The sequence below is a fragment of the Delphinapterus leucas genome, chromosome 3 (genome assembly GCF_059928025.1).
Source record: "Delphinapterus leucas isolate spDelLeu-1000000601 "Yukka" chromosome 3, BTC_Dleu_Yukka2, whole genome shotgun sequence".
Classification (NCBI taxonomy): Eukaryota; Metazoa; Chordata; class Mammalia; order Artiodactyla; family Monodontidae; genus Delphinapterus; species Delphinapterus leucas.
Window position 1 is genome coordinate 5,977,900 of NC_143131.1, and position 26,559 is coordinate 6,004,458.

Sequence of the window (26,559 nt, forward strand, 5' to 3'; positions counted from 1 at the left end):
ATTAATTAAACATAAATTTGTTGCAGGAAACCTAGGAAGAAAGGTGCCTTGTACATTTGGAAACATGATTTTTAACATAGTGTGTTTTCTAGATTGAAAAAGTAACATAACTCTTTTCTTTGTTACAGTAATTTGTTGACAGAATATCAGAAGAAATGTGATGATATCCTTTTACTGGCTTTTTCGTTGGAATTTTTAAGAATGTAAAGGAATGTGAGAAATTTCATAGTTACTCTTTGGAAAGCGGTGCTTACAGGCTCCAAGTAGGAAGTGCCCCTGACAAGCGCAGTTGAGCAGCTGTCTTCTACTCATAACACACGTTTAATGGTCAAGGCTGCTGGCCTCCTTGTTATAGAATGTGTTTTGTTTTTGTCATTGATTTTGATTTTCTTAAGGTTTCGTAAGCTTTTTAAAGAGTAGGTCTTTTTCATTTATACTGAGGACATGACCTGTGCTCTTCAGGTTTAGGAATAATGTGAAGCTGAATATGATGCTATGAGAATATTTGGGGATTTCTATAAGGAGTGCACTGTAGGAATATTCAGAATGTGGGGAAATTAACTTTTGTTAATTAGTTTTGTGACTTGTAGAGAATTAATGGATATATCCCAAATCATAGTGTAAGTTTGTATCCCCAGGACAGTCCTTGGTCTCTGTGTCACTATTTTGTCCAGTAGCCGTTTAGAGCACCTGCAGGCCTCTGTATTTTCTTGGCAGGGCGGAAGTAGTGGGCACAATCATTCCTCCTACATCTTTTGGTGATACTTACCTGAATTAAGTGTCTCCTGTGACAGTAAACACACATACGTGTGACCCGCAGCCTTAGCTTCAGTATTGGAGCAAATAACTGCTGTTCAACTCTGGCAGTAACCTGAGGCCTGTTTCAATATTATTTCTGGCATTCCTAAACTTATATATAATCACCTGTTATTTGTTTGTGTTGGTACCATTGCATCTAATTTGTGTGATTAGAGTAATAAAATCAAGGCACAGCATTTCGATTTATTTTTAGTATCTCAAGTTTTACATTCAAAAAAATAGGTCTTTGAAAATCTCCTCTTGTGCTTTATTGAAATTATCAGTCAGTCTAACTATAAATGTATGTTATTGCAAGAGTAATATCTTTGATTTTGAAAGCTGTACAGAAACAGTTATTATAAACACTTTTAATTAGCTAAATAGGGAAATAGGCAGTTAATTCCAGTATTAGGAAAATATGTGTTCATTGTATCCTTTTTGGAGAAAATGGTATGAACTTTTTGAGGTAATTGCAAATGTAAGCTAGCAGGGAAATTATTGATTTACTTTTCTAAAATTTATAAAATTTAGAAAATCAAAATTGTTAGAGTAATTTATTAAAAATTGATAAAACTTTTTGATTATTCTTGAACTTCCCTTCTGCAGTGTGCTAATCTGCTTCAGCCTCAACCACAGGTAAATACAGATGGTTTTAAACACGTCTGACTGGCTCACAGTATGCATTCATTGTACCTCAAGTATGCAGTTGTTTGCCCTACAACCTGAGGTGCCAGTGTTGTAGGTTTAATATGGCTTCTCGTGTGACTCGATTCTTTACTCTTTTGTGTAATTCTGACTGTTTTGTTGTTTATTAGTTCCTCTTTGTACAGGGCAGAGAGTATATTTTATCTCATCAGATATTTTTTGAATTTTTCTTTCTTGCAAAGACTGCAGTAATTTAGGGTGAAACTCCTTAATCTTCAGAAGTTTACGTTCTAATAGAGGAGGGTACAGATGTGTTGTGACCAACAGACATTTCTATATTGTGATATGAGAGTAGGATTTGACAGGTGGTGAAACTTAAAGGAATGACTTTTTACTGTCTTAGAACATTTTACTGGCAGCATGATGGGAAATGAAGTTACCAAATTGTGCAGACTGTAAAAGTGAAGGGTTTTCCAGATTTTATGTTCTCCCTGTATTTCTTTTCTCATTGCTCGTTAAATACATATATATATATATATTTAATTCATTCAGTATTTATATTCATTAAATATATATATATATACACACATATATACGTGGTTTTAGTAAGTACGTAACTCTTATTTGCTGGAGTTGAGCTCTGGACTCTGAGAAAAGAAGGACAGGATGTTTGGGTATTCTGATACAGGATTCAAGGTAGTTTTCGTTAGTTGCTTATTGCATTGTCTTTATTCTTGGAATTTAATATTAATCGTATAGTTAATCAACAATCTTTTTTAATTTAGAGAAGTACATATTTTGACTTATGGTGCATGTTATGATTAATAGGAGTAGCTCAGTAAAAAGCTTTATCATATGTTGTAGATGGAACTTTGAATGTTGTTTTTTAAGAATTATGATTTTGCCTATATGTATACTGAACACAGATTATTGAAGTTTTAAGGTGAGTTTTATCTTCAGACAAGATGAAATTGTTTTATCGTCAGTAGATAAAATTGTCACAGTTTTCTTTAACAAGTTTTACAGCTGCAGTTTGCAAGAAGGTAAGCTAGCTACCTGTTTTCCTAGTCTATTTGGGGTAGACACTTATCGGACTAGATTTTTACACAGATTCAACAAAGTGCCACATAGAATTGACCCATTATGTAGACTGTTTCTTTGATGCTTATAATAAAAGAAGATTCACATTTTCCTTACTATTAAATTGTCCAAATTAATTTCTTACCGAGGTCTTAAATTACAGCCTAGTGTTTGATTTTTCAGTAAATTTTACTGATCTTGTGGCCACTGAGATGAAGTTTATTGCTATCAGTTATTGTTGTCTCTGTGAATTGGATAGTTTAAAGTGGTTGTTTATCCTGTATATTTTGATCAATTTAAAGTAGTCTTACTTAGAATTTAGTAATGTTTTATACTCTGATTACATTTATCAATTAGAAGGTGGCAAAATATGGTTATAAAATGACCACACAGTTGCCTATCATTGAATTGAAATCAGTGGTGGTGAACTCAGGATTGAAGAGCCAGATCACCTGGCAGATCATCCAAGTGTCCTTGTATTCTCTAGCAGATTGAGAGCCTATTGCGCTTGCTTCTCATATGGTTTTGGATGTACTTTTATTAGAAATAGACTCATGTCAGAAATAAAAAGTGATACATAAATCATTTTGGTACAAATAGAATGCATTTAAAAAGAGAGATTCTTTGTTTTTAGGTAGAAATAAAATTGAAACCAGTAGATACATTTAATAATTCACTGTAGATACTTTTGCATAATAACGTTAATGCATTGTCCATTTTTAGAGAGAATATTACTCTGCATCACCAAGTGGAACAGATGCTTCAAAAAATTTCTCCTCTGCAGAAGTGTCAGGAAGAACTGGGATCTTTAAAAGCAGAGTTAGAAGAGAAAAAGGTACCTAAAGTAATTTTCCTACAGAAGGTTGTCGTCAGTAAATTAAGATCTACTTATTTACTATAATTGGGATAAGGGGACATTTTATGCCTTAACAAAGGAAATAAATGATAGTCAAGACTCTAAGTGTATTGCTATACTTAGAGAACATTGAATTAGTTGATTGATGGCTTGGTCCTTACAGTAATTATTAGTAATTAGTGTAATGCTGTATTAGTTGCTTATGCTTTTTGAGAGGTTCAGTAGAGGAACCTTTTTAGCTATGAATTTTTATGACTTTATGTGCCCTGCATTGCTTGCCTTTTCCATTTTTCTTGCTGTAAGTGTAAAGTAACCTGCAAAAGTTCAAACTTAAATTACAGAAATTATGTTTTCCATTTCAAAACCCAGTTACACTAAGTAAAACTATTTTAGATGCTATAAACTTATTTTTAATATAAATTTTGTTTTTTTGGAGCCTTAGAAGAGAATTCATGGCTTTTACAAATTAAACTCTGAAGCCAGTGAAGTTAGGTGGTTAGCATTAGGCAAGTCGTTGCCAAGCCGGAATGATTCCTGTCTCCTCGGTCTGATAGTATTTGTGCCTCCCAGTCTTCAAATTGTTTCATTTTAGGATGCCATGCACCTCTCCGAGGTTTACATACTCAAACAGTGCGTCGATTTTCCTATTTCTATAGGAAGTATTATATATTTAACTATGCAGTGAAAATTAAACAGAAACAATCAAGATGTTGAATTTTGTCTACCTCTGACTACAAAGTAATGTCATCAGCCATACCTGAGAGGAAACATGAACATTGGAATCATAGCTGAATAATAAACCTAAATAGTCACTCTTTCACTGTGACGTTCAAAGAATTACTCAGTGTCTGGATCCTCAGACCCCTCATCTGTAAAAAGGGGTCATAAAGCCTATCTCTCAGAGCTTTGGTGACGGAAGAGCTATACACATTATATTGTACTGTGTTGTCAGGCTCAGTATGTTTCTCTCCCATTCCGTAGTGTCCATAGGGTATACATATTGATTGGTGTTAACATATTTTCCCCAATTATCATTAAGTACAATGTTTTATTTTATATTTTTGCATAGTAGTAATAATAGCTTATATTTATTACCTCTAAAATTTCTTTAGGTTTTGTTGAATTTTAATTGGCTGCAACAAAAATATTAGCTGTTCGATATTATGAAGATTTGGGGTTATTTTAAAATTAGTATATTTTAAGTTTTATAGCTCTGTTTGATTAGACTGTCTTATCATATTACCTCTGTTTAGGTTCTGGTTATATCTGTTAAAATGTTCAATGAATTGTACTTTGGTTTCCTGCCTAATCATATGTATTCATTTGGTTAGTTTCATACTATTAAGTGATAATAATTTAGCTTATCAGGGTCAAAATGCTTGTCACTGGTGGTCACTGACTTTCAAATTGTTGAGATATATATATATATATATATATACACACACACACACACACACACAGAGACACACACACACACATTTATTTCCTTTTTAGAGTTCTCTGAAGTTGTATCAGGATACTCATCAGGAATATGCCCGTGTGAAAGAAGAATGCTTGAAAACTGATGCTCAGTAAGTATTTCTGAAATTAACTGTGGAAATAGTGTTTTCAACTTTGAAAATGTTTAATGCTTAAATCAGTAGTGTTTCTCTTTTCTCTGTCTTTGGGTATGTTGACCATAATTAACTGGGTGATCTTGAACTAGTCTCACAACCTTGGTTTCCATATCTGTAAAATGGAAATTATACCTATGTTGAAGGATTAATTAGGAGTAAATATGCCATCTTATGTTAAAGTCCTGCACAAAGAACTCCATAAAAGTTTTTATGTCTATGCATGCATGCTTGTGTGTCTGTATTTTGTTTTCATAGAGAAAACATGATTATCGTCTCACTTCTTTGTACCATTCCTTTAATAGATATCATCTGGAATGGGTGTCTGTGTTCCATTAATGAAAGGGGCTCTTCCAAAGAAGTCAGTTGATTGTTTTGAAGTTTAATACTATATTCACATTGTTTACAAAACTCGTGAGCTACACATACAGTAGTTTAATGTAGATGCGATGTCACAGTAATTCAGAGACTTTCTCAGAGGGTTTCCTACCTTCTCTGCCTCAGAAGTCTATCCTAAAACAAGTGCAGTTTTCTAGCCGCTGCCTCCTGTAAGATGGTGGTATGGCCCTTGACTGCCTGTGCTCCTGAAAGCAACTGCACCCAGTCAGGTGCTGGACTGAGGCCAGGATGCCACCTGGATGCATCAGCTTGGCTCAGAGATGAGCCACACAGGCACGATATGCCGCAAAAATGCAGAATTCTAAAAATCCATCTTACATATATTACACACTAAACAGCATACTGTTCTTTCTGAAGTTTACCTTCAAAACAGTTGCTGGTATTTTTAATGATTGATGTGTTATATTTGTTGTGACTAACATTTTCTTTATTATGTAAATCTCAATAATTAAAAGAATCATGTATATCACAAATTGTGAAGTTACTTTTTTTTAACCATTTTAATTTATACAATTATATTATCAGGAAGAAGAAATTAGAAGCCAAGGTGAAAAAGCTGGAAGGTAATTGGCACTCTTGTTGTCCAGCTAATGGAAGTCATTGTCTTTGTATGAATGATTGGTAACTGTACAAGGCTGTAGTACTTGGTCAGATAGTTGAGTCCTGGTTTTTGATGGTGCATCCCTGGATGAGTGTATTAAGGGTACTGTTAGGAAGAAGGTTGAATACTGTACTTCTCTCAGTTACTGGATAGACATGGAAATGGAATGTGGCATATCCTTGAAGTGTTCACTCAAAATAATAACAGCCCATACTTTTACTGTAAAAAGCAGCGATCAAGAAAAGGACTTAAATTTTGAAAGTTGAATCTCATGGGGCCCTCTCAGTTTTTACTAACGAAATGAATGGTTAGTAGAAAAGGGTACTACTTTTAGTACTGAGAAACTTGATGTATTTGGATGGTTGTGACACACTTATGATGGAGAGATTTCTGTGAGATTCCCTACACTGGGAATTTCCTCTGTGTCCCTGCCCACCACCCCCCTGCCCCTGGCACCCCAAGCTTGCTCAGGGCCTTCTGTCTACACTGAGCAGGCAGAGGGCCACACGAGAGTCTGCTCGGCCCTCCTGTGGCGGCTAAGAGCCCTTTTAGGAATTGAATCCGAGATCTTTTCTTCTGTTTTCTCCTCCTTATTGGGTGGTTGTGACGTGGAAATAACATCAAGTAGAGACAAGTGTGACCTGCCAGCCCATCCCTGATCCCCTCCTCCTTTCTCTCCAGCGTGGGCTGGGGCTGCCCTTGTAACTGTGGGGCTGACGGACCTGCTCTTTGCCCTGTCATCACTCCCGTAGTCCTCTGCTTCAGAGAACGGGTTTTTTTTTTTTTTTTTTAATTGAAGTATAGTTGATTTACAATGTTGAGTTAATTTCTGCTGTACAGAGTGATTCAGTTATACATATATAAACATTCTTTTTTTTAATATTCTTTTCCATTATGGTTTACTACAGGATATTGAATAGTTTCCCTGTGCTAGACAGTGGCACTTTGTTGGTATCCATTCTGTATATGATAGTTTGCATCTGTTAACCCCAAACTCCCACTGCATCCCTCCCCCAGCCCCCATTGGCAACCGCAAGTCTGTCGGAGAACAGTTTATTTTCATTTCGAGTGTGAAGTGAGAATTTGAATAGAAGTTGCTGAATATATTTCCAGTTATTAACTTGCCTTAATTGAGCCCAATTTTTCAGACTTAGGTTCTAAATGTTTTGCTAACAAGTTTTCCTCTGATTTGATTGTTGCACAAACATTGAGTGTGGCAGTAAGTACAACATCACTGTGTTCTTTCTCAGTATTACCTTCTGTTGCTACTGTGTGGAGATAATGTCTATTTAAGGAAAATTTTTAAAGGAATCTAAAATGCCTGTGAGACTCTATGAAGCTTTTACAGCAGACTTCCTTTGAAGCGAAAGTGTATTTCCCATGTGACAAAAATATTTTTCTAGTAAGTGACGGGGCTAAAAATCAGGTAAAGAAATACTCAAGTTTGTTAGAGGAATCAGGAGAGGATTGTTACTGTGGTGTTTATAGGATTTTACTTTTCATAGCAATTGTATGTGAACACGTTCAGATAAAGTCAATACTGCTCAGGTTCTTAATAGTATATTTGAACCATTCAGAACCAAAAACTCGAGTTAAGAATTTGCTGTAGATCCACAGGAGAGCTATAAAAATACCTTAAACGTAGATCTATGTAAAGATGTAGGGACTTAGGATGAGTTGGCTTGATGCAAGGGAACTCCAGGCAGGAAGGAGCAAAAACATAGTAAACATTGAGAAGATTGTCCCTTCCCCCACATGAAGAAAACGGTCTTAACTATTGCTTGATAAAATCACAGTTCTAAGTCTCTAAAACTTGAATGTTCCTGATTGTTGAAGAACAAGGGGACCACAGCCTCTCCCTCTAAAGGTCTTGTACATTGGATTGTTGCCTGACTAAAGGGTTGGGGTTGGCTTGTTTCAGGATTGGAAAGGAGTCTTAGGGCCTATATGCCAATTCTTCAGTTTTGTAGATAATAGTTTAAACGAAAGTGTTCCTGCATTTATCCCTGATTCTGATAGAATACTGAAAGAACAGTAACTTTTTACAGAATTTGTTTCAAATTTTAAGAAACAAGGAAAGCTCTCAGTAGTTTATTTTGAGAATTTCATTAATGGTAATTATAAATGTGGTAAATTACTTTTCTCTCTTACTTCACTGCACTCTTTAAATAAAGAGGCTGCTGTCAAGCAAACTCAGGACTTCAAGCAACTAAGGAATGAAAAGAAAATACTTGAAAAGGAATTTAGGAAGACACAGGTAATAGATGACAGCAGTGCCCACACATGTTCAGATCTTCCCTCCGGGACTCCTTGGGTCCTCTGTAAGGCCCGTGGGTCCTCGTCATGAGGAGTCACACGTGAGGCCCCCAGCTGAGGGCAGTCAGCAGTGCCCCTGGGTCGCCCCCCTCTTACATCCCGTCTAGAACTAGCACTCCTTTATCCACTGCAAACACTGCTCGTGTTTTGTTTTCACAGGAAAAGCTTGATGAATTTTCTAAACAGAAAAATGAAAAGGGTGAGTATTCAGTTAATGCTTACTTAAGAATTCTATCTTGACACACAGTATTTTCTAACTGTTTTTTCCCCACATTTTAGAGTTGAGACATATTGGAACACAAATTTCAAGTGATTCTTATGGAAGCATTGATAAAAGTAAGTATACTGCAAATTTAGTTTCAGTCTCTTTGCATTTCTTTTAGTGGTTTGGGAGGTTGCTTGTTACTCTTACCTATAATTGTGGGAATTCCTGGGCTTGTACATGTTTTTTGTTAGAAGAAGCCATCTCCTGTTTCCTGTCTTCATTAGATCTGTGTATGTTATCACCTTGCTGTCTGATAAAATAATATAGTGAATGAAAGAGTTGAAAAGCAGTATTCCTTGGGAAAGAAAACTGGGAGAGCTACACTTTCCACACTTTTCAATAAATGAGTATAGTTTCCTCATTAGATTATAATTTATCAACTTAATGTATTAGATTTCATAGGTGCCAAATATGTAAAAATGGTTAAAGTCAGGCAGGGAAACTGTGGAGTCAGAGCCCTGCAGTGTATTGTTGGAAGACAGAAGGGTTTACGGAAGGCCGGAAGTTACACAGAGGAGTGCAGTGGTGCTCACAGGACAGGGACGTCCCCAGCGTCCCCGGCACGTTGCAGCACTGAGCCTGCTACCTTGTGGACGAGGAGGTGTAACATGAGAAGTGGGGATGCTGGAGTTTCATGTCAGTTTTTCTACTTACTGTTTGACCCTTGGCCATTGACTTCCCTTCTTTGTGTTTTCATTCCTAGTTGTAAAAAAGAGATTATGAATTTCTTCTCCGCCTATCTTGTACTGTTTTGGTAGAGATACATTTAAAAAGGCAAATAAGTAAATAATGGTATTTTCATGTCACTCATGTTTTCTCCAAATGGAAATTATTAAAACCACTTAACACTGTTTTGTGCAAGTATGTAGTGTCTCTTCAGAAGTCTCCTTTACCTTTTTTTCCTTCCTTTATTTATTTATTTATTTTTAAATCCATAGATCAAGGCTTAAGACTAACAGTTGACACTTTGCAGTTGCCCGGGTCTTGAGTCTGTTTGTCACCATCACTGATGCACATTCCATGTGCTTTTGACCTTTCTTCCTACTCTGAGGTGTGGAAAGTGGGACGTTGAGTAATAGGTGCTGCTGAGAGAAGCCGGACTCGGCAGCACTGGGCTTTCCCAGCTAACAGTCAGGTGTGGACTTTAACCTTCTTTCTTTTAGGATTCTGCTGTTCTCAGGCCTCACTATTTAAAACACAGCCCTCACCCCCTTCCATAGTTGCTTTCTAGCCTTACATTCTCTTTTTCCTTCAAAGAACTAGTTAGTTTCTCAAATAAATTTTTTTTTAATCTATCCTCACTGTGAGGGAAGGGATACTGTTTATTTTATTTTTTCCAAACAAGTAAATAAATGAAGTCTTTAGGAATCTGCTGATTATTTAGCTGTGGACCTTAATGGGTTTAATACCTAATTCTTAAGTAAATCTTTAACACTTTTCTTTGTTCATACCTGACTTCTGAAAAAACCTTACGAGCACTGGGTCGGCTTCACTTTTGAGAAGACTGCCTGGGGGTTTTGTTGGTCTGCCTTCCTTTCAAATTCCAATGAAAATGGCAGAAGATTAAGAAAAAAAGAAAAGGATAGTTAAAACGTGCTAGAAATTAATGAGGAAGGTGTAAAGCAGATGGTGTCAGTTGGTGATGAAACCCCAAATTACAGAGAAAAGCAACAGCCCTCAAAAAGCAGGTTTTCACCACAGAAGTGTGTGCTTCCCTACATCAGAGGAGCGGGCACGGGAGAAGGGGCAGTGCTTTGGCAGTCGCCAGGTGGCCAACGAAGGGGCGAGAAGCCTGCGGCCTTCTGGCTTCGAGACTGTTCCTGGCAATGGTCCACAGGCTGTGGCCCAAAGTTCAGTTCTCTGAAGTGTTTGTTAGGACATGGGAAGACCCAGAGTGGGTGTGGATGTCAGAAAATTGGGTTACTTGTGGCTGCTTCGAAGGATAGCCCCCCCTGTTCCCAGAAGATGAGATATTTGTATATATGCCATGTAAGTCCTCACAACCGTATTCACTCTGCTTCCTCCTTCTGAAGACAGGGTCCTGTGGGTTCATGAGATGAGGACCTGCATTGATTGCCAGAGGAATAGGACTAAAAATGGAGGCCGTAGAAATGTACTCTGGCTGTGAGAGACGTCACTGAGAAAAAGCAGTGACAGGGAAGAAAGGCACCGAGCTCAAGAGAAACTAGTCCCTGAGGAAACGGTGTTAAATCATGAACAAGAAGAAAATGATAACAATTGAAATAGAGTCCTTAGAGAACATCTAAGAACCTATCCGTAGGCTGCTGATGTGAAATCTGAGTTGGGGTTCTCAAATATTAAAAATAGGTTGTAGAAATAAACCCACTCGAAAGACTGGATTGTTGAGTGGACAAATAGAAGATTGCTATAATGAACCAAGAGATTTAATTGTGGACATCTGTGAGAATGTGGTGTAAAAAGATAAGGAAATAAAAGGTATTAGGGAAAACCTAAGACGCTGGAGCATAGAGCCAGGTGTTGTAGTAGTCATCTAGGACTTCTCAGAGGGGAGAACAGAACTGTAAGGAGAGAATGTGATCAAGAAATTCTATAGAAAGAAACTTCCCAGAGCAGGACACTGATACAATATTTATATTAGAAAAGCCTCCCAGCTGTAGAGCATGATTTTTATGTATGATCTCCATCTCTGATTTGTTCAAAGGAAATACATTTAAAATCAAATGAAGCAGAAAGATTGAATATAGGAGGATGGATAAAGAAATGCTAAGCAAATGCTAACTTGAGAGCAGTAATACAAGACAAAGAAATAATTCACACCTAGAAATGAATTTACATGGATTAAAAGGCAATATTTAGATTGATTAAAGGTACAATTCATCAAGAAGATACTGCTCTTATGACCTTCGAGCATAAAACTATGTCAAGTAAAACGCTTGGATATTCTAGGGGGAATAACCAAATCTGTTTTCATGGGAGGCTTCAGTGTGTTTCTCAGAAATACAGAGTAAAAGCAAGAATTTAAATAGGAGATAAATTGGAATCATAATTGCAGGATGGATGATTTACATATAACTCTTAAACCACAAACTTTGAATTCTTTAAAATACTTTTTCAAACATATATAAAAGCTGACTATTTACTAGACAACGAAAAGCTACGATCTAATAGGAGATATGAAGATACTGATATTTCATAGGATATTAATAAAAATCTCTCCTACCTCCGCCCTGAAAAACTGATAACTGAACACACATAATAAATACAAACCCCTCTTGGATAACAGAAAAAATAAAAACTGAAATACTAATCTGTTTTGGAAATAAAAGCAGGGCAGTATTTATTAAAATCTTTGAGATATAGTCAATATAGTATTCAGTGAGTGGTTTGCGGTCTTAAGCGATTGTTAGAAAGCAAGAATTACAGAAAATGAAGCAAGGATTGCAGAAAATGAATGACCAAGAAGGTAGGAAAATACAGCAGAAACCTAAGGAAAATAGAAGGAAGGAATTGTTGAAGATGGAAACATAAATTAATGAAATAGGAAACAAGGCATTTGATTTGGGACCATTAAAACTAATAACTGGATCTTTGCGATGCTCATGAAAGTGACAGCTCTTTGGCATATCTGATCAAGAAAGGAAGAAACAAAACCCGACTCGCACCAGGACTGAGAAAGCTTTAAAAGTACATTTGGAGAATTATTTTTAATTTACAAATTTATATTCAGATTTTATCATGTTCATAAAATGGACCATTTTGTAGGAAAACATACTCAAATTGACATGGACTAGTTGTTGCAATCCTGAACAGAAAAATAACCCAGAAGAAAATTTTAAAAATAGTTAAATATCCAACACCATGGAAGATCTAGGTGGCTTGCAGGTGAGCAAGCCTGAAGTGAAAAACTGATGTCTTTATTATTGTTTGGTTTTAGAACTTAAAAAATGTAGAATGCTTCCTGTTTCATTCTCTTAGACTATCATAACCCTGTACCAAGATCAATTAAGAATAACATGCATACATATCTTCAAGACTCAGAAATCTGTTACTTAGGAATAAAGCTATAAAAGTACTAAACAAAATCTTAAGAACTCAAATCTATTAGTAATTTAGAATATGGACAAGTTATGACTTAAGGATTTATCTCAGGAATACCACAACAACTGGTTAAGAGGAAAATGATAGGATCATCTCAATTCAGTACCCATTCCTCATTTAAAAAAGAAAATTGGTGAGGTAATAATAGAAAAAAACATTTTGAACTTGAGAAAGGTGAAACCCTAAGAGCATAATCATTACTGTCAGAAACAAGGCAAGCCTGCTTTTCGTTCCATCCCTTCTGTGTGTGCTGGAGACCCTAAGCCGTGCAGCCAGGCAGACACAGAGTAGGAGCTGTGAGTGCTAATAAGGAAGAGTCAGATTGTCCGCATTTTAAATGATGTGACTATCTATGTGGAAAAAGGAAAACAGAAGTGTAGGAGCTGGGGAAGGTGCAGGTATATACAGTGAACACGCACAATGGGCCATCATTAGCCTATCAAAACGGGTAGAATAAGAACGACCAGATCTCAGGTGGCAGCCGACCTGAGATGTCCAGGGAAAGACCTGAAAGCAGCATGCCTGCCTCGGTGAAGGAAAACTAAACCATCTGAACACATGTGTAAATGCTATGTTCCTGGATTGAAAGACTTCAGGCATAAAGATGTGCATTTTCCCCATGTGTATTTATAAATACACACTTTAAAACCAGATGGTGAAGGCTTATCGGAAAGAATAGCTGTTCGGAATAATAATTTAATTTTTGAAAAGGAAAATTCTGAGCCACATTCATGCCTGTACAGATATTAAAACATACTTATAAAACTGTCGTGTTTAAAGAAGCGTGCTATTCACGTGGAAACTGACAAATCAGTGGAGTAGGAAAGTCCAGAAATACTGTACTCAGAGATGCCTGGATTTTGATAAAGGAGTAAAGGGTAAGGGGAAGGTGTGAAGTTCAGCTGAAGGAGGTGTTCACAACTAATGATGCCACAATGAAAATTATTTTCTGCTTTGCTGGGAATGGCTAGCTCTTTTATGTCAGACTGGAAGCAATGAATGAGTGCTCAGTTGAAATAGGCCTAGCTCTGGTTAATAGCCTCCATAAGCATAGAAAAGTAACTTTTTTTCTTTTTTCTAAGGTTCCTTGTTTGCTGCTTTGGGTATACGTAATAAGCAGGGATCCTGGTCAGGTCATTTAAGCAAAGGGGGATTACAGTATTTGGAAGCAGGCTTTTGGGTAGGTTAAATCACAATGTAGATAAACTACTTGATCATAGAATTTTGAAACTCAAAAATGGATGTACCTCACACACAGTGACAGTGGCTGATTTGTCTCAGGAGAGGTTGGAAATGTCCAACTTTTCAGACTTCTCTGTTGCTGTGCCCCATTTGTCCTGGTGCTCTTACTATGGACTTCATTTTTTAGAGCGATGTAGTTTGCCAACTTAAATAGGGCTGACCTCTTCCAAAATTTGTGATTCCTTGTAGAAATTTTGGTTTAAAAGGTTGGTCTTTTTAGCCTCTCTATAACTGGATTAGAGATTTCAGTATTTTCAATAAGTGATTCCATTTAAGAACTTCCAATGAACTGTAACAGAACTTAGGGGTGGACTGAAATTACCTAATACTTAATGCTATTTTCAGTTAAATTTTAACTAGTGTGGGTTGTCTTTTTATGCATATTTGACACAAACTGTTCATGTTTATATTTTTATGAATATTTTTTGCTTTGGAACATTTTTGGGAATTTGTGTTCTTAACGTTAAATTGACTTTAAAACCATAGTATAATATTCTTAATGTTATATGACTTTCATTAGGCCTGTCTTTGTTGTAGTTGCCCTTTGCCTTTCAACTTGGACCAGTGATTCTTAACCATTTTAGGAAATCAAACCCGTTTGAAAAATATTTATGAAAATTCCAAAGTTTTCACTTTCCTTATAGAAGCATATGCTTCTTTCTGTGTGTCTGCTCATGTGTGATTCTCTCTCCCTATTCATGTTTATACACACCCATTTTTGTCTCCTCCCATTTCCCCTTAAGGCCATTAAATTTTTTTCCAAGATCCATGAAGCCCCTAAGTTAATGACAGCATGGTCAACTCGGATGGCTTTTCTGATAGCCTCATGGAACTGAGGGGATACTGTTCTTTGTTCTTTGTAGACTACCTGGAGCCCTAATCTCTTCCATCGGTCATTGTATCTATGCTTCCCCCCCGGACCCCAGTCTCATATCACTCTGTAGAAAATACATAGACCAAAGATTTATTTATTCTGTGCATTCATAATGGTGATAAAGGCCTTTAACAAGTAGATTTGATTTTTTGAGTCCTACCCCTGTTTGCACCCCACCTTCCAAAAAAAACCTGAGCTTGTATTCAGCCCATCAGTAGACCTTTTTATCAGTAGCTAACTGAATTGTGTGCAATGATTGAATTTGGGGAAAATGTTTTAAGTTGCCTGGTTTTCTAATTCCCTAGTAAACCCCGGTTTTACAGGACTGTGTTTTGGCCTCGTGTAGAATGAGCCAAATGACATGACTTTAATACTTTACTCTCTTTCACAGGAAAAGTAAAACTACTTCTGAAGGAACTCTGGCTCTGTATAAACACAACACACAGACTACCTGGTGAAGGCAGCAGATGTGTCGCAGGTGAGAGAGAAGCTTCCAGAAGTACATTTCATACATGCAGTAGAAATGCTTACTTTGGGCATTATATGCCTTCACTTTTTAATATCTCCTGAATCTCACATTGAAAGAGTGAAATAAAGTAGGATGGGTACTTGAATTCATACAGAACTCCATTCCCTCCAGGGTGACTTCTAGTCTCAGTGAATACATCTGGCTTTTTATTTTGTAATAGCACCTTTCGTCAGGGAGTATTCATGGAAACTGGAAGACACATGGTGGGAGGTGTATATGGCAGGTGTACGCAGAAGACCGAGTTTCCCACTTTTGTCGCCTCCCATCCCAGGACCCCATGTTGCGTTTAGCAGTCATTCTTCCTTTAATTGCCCCCAGTCTGACAGTTACTGCTCTTTCTTTGTCTCACATCTCTGACCCTTTTGGAGAATACGAATCTTTTGGTTTGTGGGATGTTTTCTTGTATGAGAGCGAGGCTGTGTATTTTTGGCAAGAGTTCCCCAGTAGTGTGCCAGGGGAGAGTGTGTGTGGGTCTGCATTGTCACTGGGGATGTTAACCTTGATTGCTTGTTTAAGGTGGTGTCGGCCAGGTTCCTGCATGTAAAATTTCTGTTGCTTCTTTATTCATTGATTATCTTGAGGGAGATGCTTTGACACTGCAAATATTCTGTTTCTCTCCAACTGTAGCCCACAGATTTTAGCATCTATTGATGGATCTTGTCTGCTACGATTACTACTCTAATAGCGTTTTTTGTATTTCCCTCATTCCTCCTACGTGTATTAATTGGAATTCTTCAGTAAGGAAGAGCTGTCGCTTTTCACCACTTACTTGTTTATTCACTATTTCTGTCAGTGTAGTCTCACAGATATATATATTTTTTATTCTGTATGTTATAATACAGTACTTTCATTATCTTATTCAAATTGCTCCAGATTTGGTTATTGGGACCATCTTTAGTTTGGCTCCTGGGTCTTTTAGGCATGTCCCGTCCTGTTTTGAGTACTTCTATACTTCTGGTACTGCAAGCTGTTTAAGGCTCCGCTTGTATTTTCCCTTCCCCAGCCCTGTTATCAAACACTGCTCCAAGGAGCCCTGAGGCCTTCTGCAAAATGTATTTTTACAGCTTTCAAATATGACAAATGGTTATTTCTAGTTATTTCCTAGGACACCATGTTTTTACTAACAATTACCATTACTGCAGTATACCAAAATCCAAATCCAAAGAGAACTAGCGTTTTATAGTAGTTTTCTTGTTGCGTTATAATGCAAAGTATTTATGTGACCTACTCAGGTTCCTTAGTTAGAGAATTGTACAAATATGGTCATGGAGTAGTCTAATATAGGTTGATTTTAGACAGGGAAAATAGTGTTTCCTATCACCTTGTATGCAGAAGCTGTTTCTCCCCAGTCCTGCTGATTTCCCAAGAGAATGAGGGCATCGTCAAGCCCCGTTACCATGGCGGTGGATGGGTGCCTTGGCACGGACACCCTGCTGCTAGTGGGACACGGGCATCTCACCATCCACCTGCCTGTCTTCTCGTTCGCTTGTTGTGAGGGAAGCATACTTCTGTGGAATATGTTCAAGTCTTATAGGTTATTCTTTAGGAAGGGATTGGTTGCCTTTTAAAAATGTTTCTACTTGGATTTAATGCAAGCATTTTGAACTGTTAAAATAAGGATTTTCTTTTTAAGTTTTCTTTATATATATTTTTTTCTCCACAGAAAAACCTGCCAAAGAAAACCCCAGATACTTAGAGTCCAGGGAGGATGGTGTGCCCCCTCCAGCAGGGGGTAGCCCTCTCAGGACCTCAGCCGTGCAGACGTGCCTGGCAGAGCTGTCCATGGAGATAGAGGGCGACTTCTCTGCATGTGAAGACGCGGGGAGAGAGAGGCCGGGTGGATCAGCTTGCCGTGACAATGGTGTCTTTAAAGAGGACCGGAATCCTGAGGCTGTAACGCAGAGGAATGAGGATGACCGTGCTGACTTTTCTGATCATGATCATTCTTTTGATGAAGATCTTCAGGCTGCCGTCGACTTCTTCAAGCTGCCCCCTCCTCTTCTGTCCCCGGTGCCCTCACCCCCTCTGCTGTCGTCCCCACACCTGGGTGCATTTCCGTCCTCACTCTCACCTGTAAGTTGACACTTGGTATTTGCATTACTTGGTGGCAACGTTGTCCATCCTGCTACGGGATCTCAGACCAGCTGTCAGGGAGGAAAGTGAGGATTTAACAAGGCGGGCCAGTGCCCTCAGGTCCACGTGCACATACGGCTTTTTTCATTTTGTACTAGGGGTGCATTTTCATTGTTTTAATCTACAGTGTACTGTAAGTCTCCTGTGTCTTAATTGCTTACTCTTATCTTTAGTGCCTGACACATAACAGATATGGAATGAGTGAATTAAACAAGTGTTTATAGACATGGAGTCTTTCAGAGATGGGAAGTCTATGTATAGAGCATGCAGGTCAATTAGGTTGCTGAATTCCCCACCTTCACGCAATGAATTCATCATCTTTTTGTGTGTTTGCAGAATGGTTTATTGTAATTTTTTAGGAAGTTAGTCTTGACAAAGCAGATTTGTATGCTTTTTGGCTTAAGGAACAGATAAATGACTCCTTGAGTCACATCCTTCATTCGGGAAACCATAATGCACGTCTGTTACGTTCTGGACCTGGTGCTAGACACTGGAAAGCTGAGGTGACATGGGCTGTGGTCACCCCTGGTGGGGTCTTGTGTGGCGGTTGCCCCCATAACGGCCGTGGTGGAGTCCGCGCTGCTGGGAAGCATGCTGCTGGAGGGAGCTGGACACGGAGCTCATGCTGGAAGGAGGCCGGGCGGAGGCCGGGCGGGAGCGTCTCCAGCGAGCAGGTGTCCCGGCCGAGCGCGTGGAGGGGTGCGTTGTGTCAGATGGAGGAACTGTTTACACGGAGGTGTTGGACTCAGGGCGAACCTGACGCTGGGGGCATTCACCCAGACCGGGTCCCCAGGTCCATGTGTGTCCTAAGGACTTTCCATTGTATCCTGAAGGCAAAGGGAGATCCTCGATGGATCCAAAGAAGTGGAGCTAATGGTTGAGTTCCACTTGAAAGTTTTCGTTTAGTCACAGTATGAATGGGGAGGGAGAGGGGAGAGTCGGGAAGGAGGCAGGACTGTAGTCGGGAAGTCATTTAATCAGCAGTTTCCTCAGTTCTTGACACCTGAACAGTAGTAGCATTTGAGTCAACTGGTTTGGAAAAGGTCCCGAGGTTGAGCGAGCAGCACGTCTCGTGAGATCTGCGGTATGGTTGTTAGGCGATTGGGGGGTTGAGGATGTTGGAAACAACAGAGAAGAAGAACCTCTTTGGGCGGGGAGGTAACGTAGGAATGTTAGGTGCTAGGTGTGCGCGGGATTTCCAGGTGCAGCGTGTGCGAGGTGTACCCCGTTCCATGGGCTTGGTGCTCAGAGCCAGGCTGGGTGGATGCAGGTGCCGGGGTGCCTCAGCCTGGGGGCCAGCAGAGGCCCGGGGCTGTGTGCTGTCATCCAGCCGGAATGCACGTGTAGGAGAGGGTCGGGTCCCGACAGTCCTGGAGAGCTGTCAGTGCCGACGCGGCCAAACAGAAGAGGAGGAAAAGAGGTCAGGACAGCAGAGGAAAACCAGGGGGTAATGGTGCCCTAGCATCCATCCAAGGGAGGAAAGGATTTCTCCAGTGGGAGCAAGTTCATGTCAACGGTGGTGACTCTTCGTCAGTCCCTGGGCCTCGCAGACCAGGGGGCACGGGTGGCTGAACCGGCTCTCCTGGGGGCCGTGTGGTCTCTACCACTCAAGACGGGGAGGGAGGCTTCCAGAGCAGACCTGGAGTCAGGGGCCGTGGAGGAGGCAGAGGTGTCGGGGTGCAGCACAGGCATGAGGTGTGGCAAGAGGGGTCTGCAGGGTGACACCCAGAGCGATGGCCGGGCTGGCGCTGGGGCGAGCTGCCCTGGGCCAGAGCCTGCGGCTCGCCGGGGAAGGCAGGTGGGGCTGGGCAGCTAGAGGCGGAAGCCTTTTGGGCCAGAAAATGGGGACGTCAGAGTTGAGAGGAGGCCTGCTTCGAAGTTAGGAGAACAGACCTAACCCTAGGCTGCATGTGGAGTAGAACTGGGAAGCTTCTCCGTTTGGGGAGAAGCAGTGTGAGTGCAGGAAACGCTGGGGAGAGGCGGCTTCTTTAAGGAAAGAAGGTGAAGCAGTGCTGTGCTCATTGAGACCTACCCATCCGTTGATAGAGTCCAGAGAGTGGACTGCCCTTTCCTCAGATTCTTCAGGAAGCACACACTTTTTTTTAATGCATTTAGTTGGTAGTTGCGTTTAGTTGACTGAAGTAGTGTTTTACTAACTAATTAATGTAATTCATTTATATTTAAGGAAATCTACTTTGGAGAGTGTACAGATTCCAGTGATCATGACTCAGCCCAACATAGGAATTCTGAGCCTGTTTCAGAAGATGATACACCAGGATCGCTGGATTGTTTTAGCTCATCTGGAAAAAGTAAAGGAACTGGAACATGGGAGGAAAAGCTCCAACCCCACGATGCCACCCAAGCTCTAAATACATTGGAAGTCAGTGAGGTGACAGCGGTTGGGTTTGGGACATTTACAGCAAACCTGAGAGAATCTGCAGCCACGTTCCCCTCCGCTCATGAGAAACACTGGATGGTGTCATCTGAGTTCGTGAGCAAGGGAGAAAAAGGCATTTTGGATGAGGCAGGAAGACAGAGAGAGGCTTGGGAGATGGATGGGTCAGTGCAGACGGAGAAGACACGTCCTGAAGCCACGGGCAGCGGGCGTGTTGAGCAGCTGTCGAGCGGCCTGGCTGTAGAGGAGGGCACGGCTCTTGGGACGTCAGACTCGTGTCATCCTCCCCTGGGCCCGTGGCCATCGAATGAGCCCAGCGCACCTGAAGGAAAAACCCTAGTGCCCAGAGTGATAGGATCACCTAAATTAGAGGTGACCAAGTGGACACTGACTGATGGAGTCGCTTCAGCATCAGGTCGTCTGTCCACTTCTGGTCATTTTCAGGGACTGTCTGGAGAATTGGAGAAGGAAAGAGAAGCAATGCGAGGGTTCATTTCGGGAGACCCTTCTGCCCCAGGAGCAGCAGGGGCCGCGCTGGTTGCCGCGGTGCTCAGTCTGGGAGAGGAGTTGTCTTCCCCCGTGGCCTCATCTCTCTGCGGTCACCCCCGGACTCCCTCTGCGTTGGAGGATGACACTGAAACATCTGTTCCTACTGAAGTAGGCCCTCCCGAACTGCATCGTTTGGAGCAGAAATCACAAGCTGCCATGTTCACCATGCTAGATGTACATTCTGAGCCCCCGGAGTGTCCCATAGGAGAAGGCCATCTGGAGAACAGCTTACATGCTCTGAGCCCAGTGTCGGGGGCATCTGATTCTAATGGTCAGAGGGGCAGCGAGGTGGGGTGTACGACCCTTGTGAAGGGCATGAACGATATCTGCTCACTCCTGCAGTCAGGATTCTCGGGAGCCGCCAGAGGCGGGCCAGATGAAAGGCAAGGTCCAAGGGTCGAGCTCACGCTGAGTCGGTCAGGTTTCACATCGTCGGCAGGGCCTCAGTCTGGCTTGATCAGGAGTGGCTTTGGCTTTGGTGAAAGCACTTTGTGGCACCACAGTGATCTGTTACAGCGAAGTGGTGAAGAAAGGCTGGGACCTCAACCTGAACGTGAACAAGAGGCGGCGGCGTCCTCAGAAAGCAGAGGATCAGCATCCAAGCCTGAACGTGCTGGAGAGGATAACAGTCCTGCAGGATTCAGGGTGCCTGCATCCTTGTTGCCTAACCAGGTGTCAGTTATCACCAAGCAGGCACGGCCTGAAACCATGCAGGGCGCACTATGGGAACCCTCGAGACTGTCTAGGAGGGAGCCCCCCTTAGTGACAGACGTTGATAGTGGGGCTGGTCGGACACCATCTGGAGCAAGATGTGGGGAGAGAGCGCCCACAGCACCGAGAAGCAGGGAGGCAGCTGCTATAGAGAGCGCTGCCCTGGGAGTTTCCTCCTCCTGGAGAAAATCAGACTTTGATTCTCCAGGGGGTTCTTTACCAGTAGAAAGTTCCCATTATCCCACAGATAGTACATTATCTTTCTCTTCTGACAACATCCTGGTCCCAAACCAAGGCGTTGTGACGGAAGCCACAGTGCAGGAAGAGGTGCAGAAGCAGAGCCCGTGTCTTCCTGCCACAAATGTGGACACGTCCAGGCTGGATGTGGATAAACTTCCAGCCATGGAGGTGACGCTGTCAAGAGGTTTTCCTGTTGGAGACACAGTCAGAGCCTCTGGGGAGGCCCTGGCCGTTACAATGGACCCGTCTGTTGTACAGCACAGCCCAAAGGAGCATCCGCAGCTGCTGTCTCACACTCCCGGGGGTGCTTCTCCTGAAGCTCTAGACACCACAGAGACTGCTTTTTCACCAGCGTTTGGCAGCAAAGATGAGGAGAAACATGTTGTCCCGCAGAGCAGCCTCACTGGTGCCCTGTACTGTTACACGGGCATCCGCGAGGCAGGCGGAGGTGACACTGAGGTAGAAGAGGGTGACGCGCCAAGCTGCAGTGAGGGAGAGAACGATCCTGAAGCCGGGCTGGAGGGCGGCCAGCAGAGTGCTGGCGGGGCCTCCAGAAGAGGCGTGGGGGCTGCCAGCACCGGTGCGGCTGAGACCAGACCTTCCTTCGAGGTGGGGTGCCTGACCTCGGCTCTGCGGGACTGTAGCCTCAGTGCACTCTCCGAGACAGACGGACTTTCCACGTCCGAGGTTGTGATGTTTCTTGAAAGTTGTCAGTTAAGAGATTATAGTTCAGGGGACTCTGTTTCAGAATGTTCTAACAAAGGAACCCTAAATAAAGGGATGAACAAGGAATTAAAGCAAAGTGAACCATCAGGAGAAAAGTACAGAAAGCAACTGTGTGAAGAGGAAACACTAGAAACCTCTGAGGAGTGCGTCGGCTCCTCGGAGGAAGATGACTGTCCTTTAAGGGACATGAGGCGGCGGCTTGCTCAGCGCTCCCTGGAGACACTGCCTGAGGTGCTCACCAGGCTCCACCAGGAGCTGCAGCCCGACCGGGAGGATGCTGGTGGGAAGGATGCTGGTGAGTTACAGCTCTTAAATGCACCTGACAGCGTCACAGTGGAGCATGAGAAAGAGCAAGTTCTGCCTCTGGAAACAGCTGGCTCCTCTTCACCCCTGCCGACGGCCGGCTTGGACACTCGGGGCAGTTCTCCCACTAGTGGTGGACCTGGCCATGAAAACACGCAGAGCAGATCTGCGGGTAACTTGGATGCGATCAGGCCAGTGGATGGTAAGGAAGAGGCCTCGTCAGAACCCCCGGAGCCCTCACCCCTGTGCGCTGCCCCGGGAGTGGGGCCGGGGGAAGTGGCGTTTCAGTGTCAGATCTCTACAGTGACCTCCGAGGTTATAAACGTGCTGATAAATAAGGATCAGAATCTAGTCATTGAGAAAGGGGACAACTGGACCATCATCAACGGGGTAGCTCTCATGCCAGAAGTGGACCAGGTTATCCTGTGTGACGCCCCTGAAGACGCCCCTGTTTCCCCGGATTCAGAAGGGCTGGCAGCTGGTTTCATTCCACTTCCTTCTGTGGAGAAGTCCCCAGAGACCGGTCGCCCCGGCCCTCCTTCTCAGGAGCCCCAGTGTGGCAGTGGTGTGGCCGGAACCCAGGGCGATATTTCAAGCAGCGGTCAGAGTACTAACTTTGATAAAAGTCGTTTGCGGAATAGACCCGTTAAGCCCAGCGTGAGGATTAGCTCTGAGATTTATGATCAGAACTTTGAGACTCAGACGGTTCCTTCTGATCACACGTACTATAATTCGAAACTAGAGCCGCTGAGCAAAAATAAGAATCGATCAAAGATTTCAAACAGAGATCAAACGAACAAACCAGTGAAGATGTTAGCGTCGAGCAGAATGGAGACTACTCAGAGTGAAGTTTCTCCGTCATTTTCTGGAGAAAGAGGGAACGGAAAAACTCAGAGAAGTCAGACGCAGACCATCCTAGCCAGCGCCGACACGTCCACTCCTGCGGACTGCTGTGCGGACACGCTAAGTAAGATCCGGCAGGAGGTGGGCCCCCCCCTGCCCCCGTTGCTGGCTCCTCTGATAGCCACGCCTCCGAGGACTTCACAGCCAGCCTCTCCACTGACGTCAAGTTCCAGCCCCTGCTCACCCGTCTCTCCCCGCGGCCCGATCTCTCCGCCGTGTGAGATCCCGGTGTCGCCTATGGTGTCCCCCTTGCTGGAGGAGCCAGGGCACTCCTCTCCTCCACATGCATCCCCGTCCACCGCCCCGGCCAATGACAGGGTCTTGTCATCTCCTTTGCAGTTTTGTGCTGCGACCCCAAAGCACGCCGTCCCCGTGCCCGGCCGCCTGCCCCCGTTCGCCTCTGCCCATCCGGCAGTGGCAGCACCCCAGGAGAATTCCGTGAAGATCCTGGACACCATGTACCCAGAGCTGTCCGCCAGGGCCCGCACCCTCAGCATCCTCAAAGGGAACATCCAGCTTACGCGAGGCCCACCGGCCAACTCCAAGAACCTACCGGGGCCCGCCAGCGCCATCAGGGGCTTCAAAGCCATCACTTCAAGCTCAACCGCCTTTGTGAAAGCAGGGGGCAGCTCTGGTGGTGACTGTACGCAGGATAAGTCGAGAGATCCGGAGCCTCCGCAGGGTTCAGGTGGGAAAAGGGCACTGTCAGCGGGCACACCAAGGAGTGCTAAGAGGTTGCGCCTGGACAGCGGGTCCCCGGAGCCAGAGCCCCCCTCAGAGGGTGTCAGCAGGAGCCCCCAAAGGAACCCCTCCCAGGCTGCAGCTGTGAGGACAGAGGAGGAGGGGCGTCGTCTTTTGGCCGTCAGTACAGTCTCACAGTCACCTCTGAGCCCCAAGGAAGCCGTGGAGTCCTATGACAGAGCCGTAGCGGAGGCTCTGAAGAAGATCGCAGAGTCGTCCTTTGACCTGTTACCTGTCATTCGTAGTCATGTGTATGTGGGAAACATCTCCAAAAAGCCTGTGATGAGAGATCAAGAGAAAGAAGTTGTTTATGAATTTAGCACAACAAAAAAGGTATGTGGCTCCTTTGCTCTGGGAGCGTTAGGAATCGCATGTCCTCAGACAGAGGCCGTCTCCTGTCAGCGAAAGGGGAGGTGGCCCTGAACAGAAGTTTATTCTCAGAGATGGGCAGTCACCTGTGTAAACATTAGGACCTGTACTTTATTTCTAGCCAGCATTTTATACATTTGAGAAGTGATAAGATGTTGGAGATTTGATAATTTGTATTCACCAAATACTTTAAAATTTTAAAGGGAAAAAAAAAAAAGCCTGTAAGGACTTAAATTGCATATTTCCCATTGATTCTGGCATGCTTAAAAGCGCAAAATGATTTGCTTCAAAGCATCAAATTGCTATGTAATAGAGACTTTCTTTTCTGTGAATGATATTATATACACACTTGAGAATTTTGAGAGTCAGAAGGGTAGTGTGTGGGTTCCCCCCACTTCCCTTGGTGTAGGTCAGAAATCAAACAGGAACAGATACTTAGTTTCAGGAAGGGGGCTGGGGGAGGATTATGCAGATTTACCTACATGGTTTATTAGGACTTTCCTCGGTTTTTATTTTCTACATATTTGTGTTGATACTGGGTGGATGATTTCCAGTGTCCCATGGATTATGCTTTATCGGTTATCTGTACATCCTTGGAATCACAATGGTATAAATATTTATTTTTCTTAGGTTGCATTTCAGAAAGCACAAAGAGCAGTACAGGTAACTTTGGAAAGATGTTTATTTTCAAATGACTGAATGTATCAAATTATTTAATGCTCCTTTCCCTGGGTGAGGAAAACATTACCCAGTATTTTAAGATCTAAACAGGATAAATGTGTAGAGTACATTGGAGTTCAGAAAACAAGAATGGGAGTAGAATATGAGTGGATTTAATACATACACACAGATTATTTTAGTAAAAAACAAAAAGTGGTCATTTGTAGGAGTGGTGGTAGTGACAGTAGGCATCCAGGTGTCCTGGAACTCGCCCCGTGGCCCCTGCAGCCCCGCTGACCCCCAGACACCAACAGGCATGGGCTCTCTCCTCCCCGAGCCTCACGGCTTTCCCTGCTAAAGCAAGTTACCACGGTGGGTGTTGTCCTCTACTTTCTGAGACAGGGCACGTTTTATCTTTCCAACTTTCCAAAAGGTACTTAATTTTGTAACTTTTAGCTGGTCTTTAGTAGGCTGAAGATAAGTATCAGTGTACATTGCCTTTTCGTTTTTTTTTTTTTTTTTTTTCCAATTCAGCCTTTAGCAGAGTGCTTGCTTCACTCTATTCTCTCAGAACTGAAAATTCAGAAGATGTCTGTGGAGCACAATTACATCCACGCCCTCTGCAGAGTGTATGTGGGTATTTGTCGGCAACTGGGAGACTTGGAAAGAGCTCGCTTGTTTTGCTACAGTCTACTTAAGGAAGGTATGTTTAGATGGCGACATTCTTGTATTGAAAACGGGTTGTTGCTTTTTTATCTGCTTATATATGCATCTGTATTTTCAGCTAAGGTATTGCTGTGTATCTTTTAAAATCATGTTATCTTGTGCATTTACCAGAAGGCATGAAGAGCCTTAGCTATAGACCCAGCCATACCTGGTTTTCAGTGGGAGAATTTGTGTGACTTAAGCTTACTTAGGTCAGCATATACATTTCCACTTGTGTATAAAAGCGTATCTCTCATTAGTGCGTGTCGGTTTTATTCCTTGTGCATCTACTTTAGAGTCAGATATAGTTGACACAAGATAATGGAATCATTTTAGAGTGACAAACCGCTCTGCTCTGTTACTAGCTAGAAAGGGCAGAAACGCTAAGATGGATTCATAAGCTCATGGAAAGAAGAGTTTCAGGGAGAAATGGAAAGGAGGGCTGTCCTTTGATTCTCTTTTCCTTTTACTACTATTTCTTAAGTCTATTAATGGAGCAAATAGGACTCCTTCATATCAGATCATCAGTGGAAACATTTTAATATAGCAAAGTGATACACAAATGGAATTTAATGCTACATCAGAGAGTCTTATCTAGATTGCAAAGATTGATAATCTTTTATTACCATAATGTTTATGGGGCTTATAAATCAGGATAATTGAATCTGTCACTTGTAGAGTTGTGAGTGAGGCTGCTGTGTTTGTTGCCCACTTCATTTATTTTTTCAGTCACTGACTTATTTAACAAATAGTTACGGGGTGCACATAAGTGTTAAGGCTTTGACGGTGACCAAACCCAGGTATAGATGCAGCCTTCCAGTGGGGC

General features: G+C 42.3%; 1 protein-coding gene across 7 annotated transcripts in view; it reads left to right on the forward strand.

Annotated features, from left to right (window-relative positions):
• ICE1 (interactor of little elongation complex ELL subunit 1) overlaps positions 1-26,559 on the forward strand; it is a 58,926-nt gene that overhangs the window by 13,825 nt on the left and 18,542 nt on the right. For 6 of the 7 annotated variants that reach the window (XR_016392588.1, XR_016392589.1, XR_016392587.1 and 3 more), the window contains exons 3-15: positions 129-163; positions 2,468-2,486; positions 3,247-3,358; positions 4,874-4,950; positions 5,917-5,954; positions 8,167-8,249; positions 8,468-8,507; positions 8,588-8,644; positions 15,161-15,247; positions 16,962-17,371; positions 19,617-24,332; positions 24,999-25,031; positions 25,563-25,731. Coding sequence is in view for 4 of the 7 variants with exons in the window: in XM_022581355.3 (XP_022437063.3) it covers positions 129-163; positions 2,468-2,486; positions 3,247-3,358; positions 4,874-4,950; positions 5,917-5,954; positions 8,167-8,249; positions 8,468-8,507; positions 8,588-8,644; positions 15,161-15,247; positions 16,962-17,371; positions 19,617-24,332; positions 24,999-25,031; positions 25,563-25,731 (5,876 nt within the window). In the remaining 3 variants the exon portion in view is untranslated. The remainder of the gene's footprint in view (positions 1-128; positions 164-2,467; positions 2,487-3,246; positions 3,359-4,873; positions 4,951-5,916; positions 5,955-8,166; positions 8,250-8,467; positions 8,508-8,587; positions 8,645-15,160; positions 15,248-16,961; positions 17,372-19,616; positions 24,333-24,998; positions 25,032-25,562; positions 25,732-26,559) is intronic. The other variant, XM_022581349.3, reaches the window with a different exon arrangement.